Below are 8,248 nucleotides of genomic sequence, written 5' to 3'. Positions count from 1 at the left end.
GTGTTTCAGCCGCGCAAAGACGTCAATATAACGGCTTGTAAACAATGTCACGTAACATCACATTTACCTCAGAAAAACATATTCAGTGACCACAAACTCATTAGTCAGCTAGAAAAATAAACTGTGAGGGGCATTTTGCTAAATATATGCACCATATAACATATTCATTATAAATTTTACTGTTCTTCAATGTTTAATTTATGTTTGAATAAATCCATCAAGTTTTTATGACAGCCACCATTATGTTTATATTTAAATAAAAAACGAATTGAAGTAGAAATATTATTATGTAATTGTAACTTTATTATTTTAAAAACTTCATTAAGTGTAATTTTAACAAATCAGTCGATTTTAACCTTCAGTATTATAGTAATGTAGTATCAACGGACTCTCATGTATATTTTACAGCATTAGTTGAGCGATTTTTTTTTCCTTGAGAAAATTTGGTCTGTACTGTACCTGATATATATCCTAAATAATCGATATTGAATCGAATCGACATTTGACGATATTGACATTTGACATATCTTTTAAAACACATGAATTGTTACTTTAAAAAAAAACTGTAGTTAGTGTGGTATACTTGATTGTGTAGTGGTTTTGTCAGGCACCAAATAGAACGCTGCACTGATGACGTATTTTTGCAGAACAATTGTTATGTTAGCGTCACTATGATTCCCTTGACAAAAAAATCCAATAAGATTTATCCATTGGCTTTTGGATTATTAAACTCTGTGACCAAAAAAGTTTCTGATTCCTACACGTTTTGTTCATCACGGTAATCTTTACAAATGAACACAACTTTTAGGAATTTTAAAGCCTAAATACAATCGGCAGAAGTGAAAAACTAAACCTTGGCTACAAAGGAACTACTCCATGGTCACATGACTTCAACATCACCAAGATCAAGCTTCAACAACTCTTTCAGTATTAATAAAAAAACATTTTCCCTGAAGGTTTAAGTGAGAATATTTAGCAAGAGTGGATTATAAACACAACGAGGCTGTGAAAGCGACCAGTGAGTAGATGAGTTTACCTGTTCAGTGTGATGATGTTTAACAGAATTTGTAATGGTTTTACTGGTTATAATGGGAATTGTATTGGTTGTAATAGAGACTGTAATGGTCTCTGCTGGTCTCTACTGGTAATTTGTCACCTTCTATTGGTGGCTTGTTAAAACCACTAAATCCTAATGGAATATGTCCCAAAACACACAAGAAACCATGTTTTAATGTTTTTTCTGGTTAATAGTTGATTGTTTGTAATGTTTGTAATGGTATTTGAGGTGAAAACCATTAGAATTTCTATGATGGTTTTATTATTATTATTTTTTTTTTTCAAGCAGGGCCGATGACCTCTGTAGTCCCATTTAGCCACTTGTTAGCATTCGTAAAAACTTTCAAAGACAAGTAAAAGCTTTTTAAAAAATGTCAGTGGGGTATTAGTGATGTATTTTAAGTGTTAACCACAGACCTTATATCAGGCGTTTAACCAAAAACCAAAAATCAAAAACACCCACCCAGGATATGCTAAATTGCTAGCTCGTTTCTGGGTTTTGGTCTACAAGAATATGTCATCCCTGCAGCACGCTATATACTACCCATTCAAAGTTACTTCAGCCTTTTAAAAGAGCTTTGGTTTCCAAAGAGACTGGATTCTGCCATGGAATAGAATTTTACATGACACCATGTGGCTCTTTTCAATACTAAAATCAACAACATAGTTCAATCTAGTTAAAAATGCTGCTGTGGTTTAATGCTAATTAAAATGTCACATTGTTAGCTTAGCAACATGCTAAAGTTGGATTCTGTTGAAATAAATATTGAGTCAAATCTCCCATGCGTGTTGAGCTATGCAATGCGGGCTGTAAGAAGAGCGATGCAATGAGGTGTCATTTCAGTTAGGATGCTGTTTTAGCTGTCTGCTGACACAAGGCACGGAGCCACGGTCATAGCTGAACAATAACGTATTCTTGTTTCTTGCACATGCAGGTCTCAAAAGAATCCAGATGATCCTGTGCAGTCTGATGAGTTTTGCAGTGCTGTACTGCATACTGTGGCTCTCTGCGCCTGCCTTCCTCCGCTCTGAATTTAAGGTAGCCTACGTTACCGAGCGCAATGTGTACATGTGCACGTATTCCCAGGAGCTGGCCTTCTGTGAGACGATGAACTCCAGCCAGTTCAACAACTGCAAGGATCAATCATCTGTCCTGCACGGGGCCGAGACCCCCAGCCCGGTTCACAAAAAGCGTCTGACGGTGTGGTACAGCTCGCCTCTTAACGTGGCCCTCCTGCTGAACAACTCTGAGGTTCGGCACCTGTCGCTGATCCAGTGCAAGCCCGCCGCCGAGCAGCCCGTCCCGTTCGAGTACTTCACAGTGCGGCGCTTGGAGACTCTAACGGTCACCTATCCCTTCTGGAAGCCAGGACAGAGCTATGATATCCTCATAGGCAAGGACAGGGACGCCCCCTTCCACGAGGAGGCGAGGATCGCTGTCATTCATACCTCTGTGCTGACCGGGAAAACAGAGCTGAAGTCCTACACAGTCCAAACCAACGTGGACCGCAGTGGAATGATGTCCTTCGCAAACATTTTTATGTCTCGCAACGGGCTTTCGGAAATGTCCAGGATATTTGTCACTTTTCTGTACTGAGAGGCATTTTTCCCAGGAATTTAAAAGCTTCATTGTACTAGTCTCTATAACACAAATAGCTGTTGTGCATAATTAATCATGTATACGTAATGCATACAATTACATTATACAAATACTTATTGCATACATTGCAAATATCAAAATCTTTTAGAATCAAACATGATCATATTACAAAATAAGAAAACAAATTAATTTTCAGAGCTTTGTAATGTGGGCTTTGCACATGCGCTGCTGTTTTACTGAGGATTGAATTCTCTTAAGATGTTTTGTATTTACAATAACAAAAAGGGATAATATTGAATTTAAAAAAAATTATTTATAAAAATAAAAAATGGCAAAGAATTGTGTGATGCTGTTGTTCAAGATTCTACTGCCTTGCAGAATCTATTCCCCCTTAGAGTCATTTGTAATGCCTGTTCAAAAACAACCCTGGCTCATATCAAAAACAAAAAAACAAAAGCATAAGCAAAAGCAAAAGCAAACGTGAGATAAGAACACATTTGCTGCAGCAAACATGCCGTTTTAGCTTGTATCTACATGTCTTTTACTCATATCTGAGTATTTCGCATCACAAGTGCATTGCTGCACCAAGTGAGCTACAGAGCAAATTTAATAGATCAGAAAAGCCACACATGCGGAACTGGTCCTGTAATCATTTGTGTGAAAAGGAATAAAAGTTGTTTTACTGCCTCTAGTGTTCATTTCACTTGGAGACTGCAGTGAACTGTATGTAGCCTGTTTCGGAGATATGTGAAAATGTAGGTAGAGGCAAGTTTTTCAAACTTGGCAATGTCATCTCATTTGACTACTTTGTGCAGTGCTTGCTTACCCGTTCAGGTCTTATCCAAGTTGTTGGCTGGTCAATATTGGTCAGTCAGTCGTATCTGACATAAAGGATCCGTGAATTAAACGGTCACCACAAACACCATTAACTTAAGTGAATTATATGGCAATAATCAGCAATATGCTTTCACACAAATAACTTTATTTTTTGAATGTTTCAATATGTGTTGACACAAATGACTTATTTGAATTTTTCATTGATACAACATGGCACTGAGTTGTTAGAAAAGAAATGCATAGAGACGTTATTGCTTGATGACGTCAGGAACCGATGAATCGGCTTTTTGAACCGGTTCAATGAGCCGATCTGTCCGAAAAGAACCGGTTCGCGGAAATGAATCGGACTTTGCATCACTAGTTCTGGGAGTGTTAGTGCATCCACACTCTGGAGCGGTATTCGAGGCTAAGCATATCCCATCATGCATCATAATGTGGAAATAAATCCTGAGACTTATTGCCAAGATCTCACAAGATTTTGCGATAACCTTTCCAGTGTACGTTAAATATTATTATAGGCTACTGCTTATTTTGGAAATAAAACAAAGTGTTGCACATTTTATTGGTGCAAAGGTTAGTATGTGTATTTTGTACAACATTTGCAACTACTTTTATCACTTAATTAGAAGCACCACAATTACTACATTTTGCAATCTGTTATAAGGACTATTTAGAAGTTTATTTTAAAATGCAAAGTATTGAAAATCAAAATAAAGCTCTGTAAACACTTGCAATTTTTTTCAACGTTATAAGTGTGTCCCCTCGGGTAATGAAAAGTTCTACACACACTTCTTCACGCCCACTTGGGCCAAATACAGGAAATACGTCAAGTGCAAACTAAAGACCGCAAGTGTTGGTGTCTGGACACACCCGCACACCTCAACTACCCCGATAGCACATGTACATCACGGAGACGTCTACAAGACGTATTTTTTTTAGAGTGTTTGCTCATCTGCAATGCGTCTATAGGACGTCTCCTATCAGATGTCAAATAGACATCTATTAGATGTCTTTAAGATGTTAATGGTTTAGAATGTATGTAAAACTGACATCTAACAGACGTCTGGCAGATGTTTAGATGCTTTCCAGATCCAGTGATCTTTAACAGACATCTTGCAGACGTTCGTGTGCTATCTGGGTAATCAGCCTAAGTCCATAGCATTCACTATAGCAAATCGTTATTTTTGCATGTCGGTTTTGAACAATTTTTGTTTCATTTGTTTGCTGAGCATGGATGCGTCATCACGCAAAAGCGAGTTTTCGAATGCAGTGAGAGAGAACGACTCACCCTATTTACAATACAACAGGCTGCCTACCCTTACGAAAAAGAAGTTTATTCAAGTGTGCTATTAGTATACTTCTTTTAAACTAAAAATAGGAAAGTATACTTTTAGTCTACTTTTTATGTACTTCTCAGAAATGGGCTTTATGTACTTCTCAGAAATATACTTAAAATGACATTTAAGTATACCTGACTTATACTTAGAAAAAGTCTAAATATATTTTAGCTATACTTGTGCTCCGAGAATGTTTTCATTGTTATCCTGTAGGGGGCGCTAGTACACATCTTCTGTACAGAATTTCAAAAAAACGCAAGTGAAGAAGAAAACGAAACAACAGATGCTTCCACATGTATTCTAACACGATCATCAGACATAAAACAGCATCAAAACTGTGTAACGTAATGGAATAAAATGTCGACCAATTAAGAGGTACTAATGACTACTGAGATTATACTTCAAAGTGTACTAAAAATGTTACTACAAGTATTTAATTAGTAAACTATCAGTATACCTATAAGTTCACTTTAGTGTAGTTGCAGTACAAACTAAACATTTTGATGTAAACTAGTTGTGTACTCAACGTTTACTACTGTTATACTTAAAGTATACTTAAAAGTATACTTTTATATACTAGAAAGTGGGCCAATTTAGTCCCAAGGAGTATTGAAATAGTACACTTACAAGTATACTACTAGTACACTGATATTTGTATACTAACTACATAAAGTATACTTAAAAATATACTTGAACTTTACTTAAGTATACTTAATAAAATAAACTTGAAGTATGCTACTTTTTGGTAAGGGTACTCATATGCCTGGGTTCTTTCTAATGCGACTGAACATCACTTCAACCTTTTTCTTTAGAAGTTTTAATCTTTTCTTTACAGGTAAAGCTTTTATATAGTGGGGGGATATTAGCCCTCGGCTAATGGACGAGCTCAGTACTTTCAGCCAGCAGGTGTCAGTAATGCTCTGTGTGGTGTGATAGATTCCTCTTCCTGTCTGCTCTGAACTGGAAAGCTCAAGCACGTGTTGTAAGTACAGGTTAGAAACGCGCTTTGGATACCTCATCATAATAACCTGTAGTGATATATGTTCAAAATACCCATAATAGTTACACACTTTTTCCATGACTTTTGCAGTCCTTCAAAATCTTTAAAAGTCTTTAAAATCATTTATAAGATCAATTTCTCACCAGTGAAATATTTTACAGCTGTTTTTATTTTTTTTTTATTTTTTATTTTTTTACATTTGTAAGATTGTATTTCCATGAATGATACAGAACCACAATTTGAAAAATTCCCTGATATTTCCAGGTTTCCGTCACCTTCAGAAGTCTGCCTTAAGAGAATTTCACAGTATTTTAAACAATTACATCCTTCAAAAGATCCCACTGTGTCCAGGAGAATTAAGAACTTACTCTGTTTGTAATATTTAATATTAATTACATTACAAATTTGCTAAAACACCTAAAACCAAATTTCATCAAATGTTTTCAAAATACTTTCTGAACACCAGAGCATAAAGTACACAGTTATACGGATCAGGGTCAAAAGTTCAGAGTGGGCAGGATCAAATCACTTTCATGATGGCAGATGTTGGCATTTACAATTAATAATCTACCCAGGGAATTGCATCTCCCAGCTCAAAACGCACATCTTGCAATTAATAGCGACCAATTAGCGAATGTAGAACTTGCGGGGAAAAATCAGACAATTTGTGTCTCCCTCCCTGTTTTGCATCTCAAAAACATCCAGCGTATGGATATCTTACAACAGCGCACCTGCTGAAAGACTAGGCGTTCGATGAGAAATGACAAATTAAGGCTGTGTTTTGAGCTGATTGCTGGGGAACCCTCGCTGATATAGTTGACCTCACTAATGGGTGCCAACCAGTTGAATGGGGGTGGGGGACCACAGATTGCTCCAGTGCTTCCAACGCATGGCTTTTATTTATTCTCCTGGTTTTTTTTTTGCACGAAAGCCTGGGAAGTCTATAAAAATCAGCCTTTGGTCTCCTCACCGGCAGTTCACCACTAAAACATTTTTATAATCAGCCTTTATTGTTCATTCGCTCCTTGTGGGAGATGCGCCCATGTTCATTTTTTAAAAGGGCAAATCAACCATAATTCAGTTTATAAACTGCAGCGGGGCTGGCGCATGCATGGATGAATATTCATGAGGCTTCCTGAAGCTGCCACTGCACGGTGATTCATTAGCCATATGTAAATATCACTCACTTTAATTGCCCCTAAACTGACTCAACATAATGTTGTCATTAGCAAATTATTACTTATTTGTCTTACTAATCATACAGTATGGCACAAATGCTGCGTCTCTACATGTATGATTACAATTATAAACCTCTTTCTCAGTGGCTGCCGGCACGATGTGTGCTGTCCTCGCTGCTGAGATGGATTGTGGGTAAAGTCTGGGTTGTGGGCGGTAATGAGTTAGAGAGGTGTTTGGAGATGCTTGGCGTGCCGGTGGAGATACATGCGCGACAATTAAACAATTTTAGTGTAGTTGCAGTACAAGCTAAAATTTTTGATGTAAACTAGTTGTGTACTCAAAGTTTACTACTGTTATACAAAGTATACTTAAAAGTATACTTTTATATACTAGAAAGTGGGCCAATTTAGTCCCAAGGAGTATTGAAATAGTACACTTACAAGTATACTACTAGTACACTGATATTTGTATACTTACTACATAAAGTATACTTAAAAATATACTTGAACTTTACTTAAGTATACTTAATAAAATAAACTTGAAGTATGCTACTTTTTGGTAAGGGTACTCATATGCCTGGGTTCTTTCTAATGCGACTGAACATCACTTCAACCTTTTTCTTTAGAAGTTTTAATCTTTTCTTTACAGGTAAAGCTTTTATATAGTGGGGGGATATTAGCCCTCGGCTAATGGACGAGCTCAGTACTTTCAGCCAGCAGGTGTCAGTAATGCTCTGTGTGGTGTGATAGATTCCTCTTCCTGTCTGCTCTGAACTGGAAAGCTCAAGCACGTGTTGTAAGTACAGGTTAGAAACGCGCTTTGGATACCTCATCATAATAACCTGTAGTGATATATGTTCAAAATACCCATAATAGTTACACACTTTTTCCATGACTTTTGCAGTCCTTCAAAATCTTTAAAAGTCTTTAAAATCATTTATAAGATCAATTTCTCACCAGTGAAATATTTTACAGCTGTTTTTATTTATTTTATATATTTTTTTTTTACATTTGTAAGATTGTATTTCCATGAATGATACAGAACCACAATTTGAAAAATTCCCTGATATTTCCAGGTTTCCGTCACCTTCAGAAGTCTGCCTTAAGAGAATTTCACAGTATTTTAAACAATTACATCCTTCAAAAGATCCCACTGTGTCCAGGAGAATTAAGAACTTACTCTGTTTGTAATATTTAATATTAATTACATTACAAATTTGCTAAAACACCTAAAACCAAA

At 36.6% G+C, this 8,248-nt stretch overlaps 1 protein-coding gene across 5 annotated transcripts in view; it reads left to right on the top strand.

The window, feature by feature from the left end:
• The window catches only part of LOC107721333 (uncharacterized), a 6,077-nt gene extending 2,592 nt beyond the window's left edge, over positions 1-3,485 (top strand). For 4 of the 5 annotated variants that reach the window (XM_016529326.1, XM_016529403.1, XM_016529557.1 and 1 more), the window contains one exon: positions 1,992-3,485. In XM_016529326.1, the coding sequence (XP_016384812.1) occupies positions 1,992-2,653 (662 nt within the window). In that variant the 3' untranslated portion in view covers positions 2,654-3,485. Of the gene's footprint in view, positions 1-943; positions 1,019-1,991 lie in introns of those variants that run through there. The other variant, XM_016529634.1, reaches the window with a different exon arrangement.
• The last annotated feature ends 4,763 nt before the right edge of the window (positions 3,486-8,248 follow it).

This window comes from Sinocyclocheilus rhinocerous, unplaced genomic scaffold (assembly GCF_001515625.1).
Source record: "Sinocyclocheilus rhinocerous isolate Xijiao unplaced genomic scaffold, SAMN03320098_v1.1 scaffold1813, whole genome shotgun sequence".
Classification (NCBI taxonomy): domain Eukaryota; kingdom Metazoa; phylum Chordata; class Actinopteri; order Cypriniformes; family Cyprinidae; genus Sinocyclocheilus; species Sinocyclocheilus rhinocerous.
This window is presented reverse-complemented; position numbering and strand designations above follow the sequence as displayed.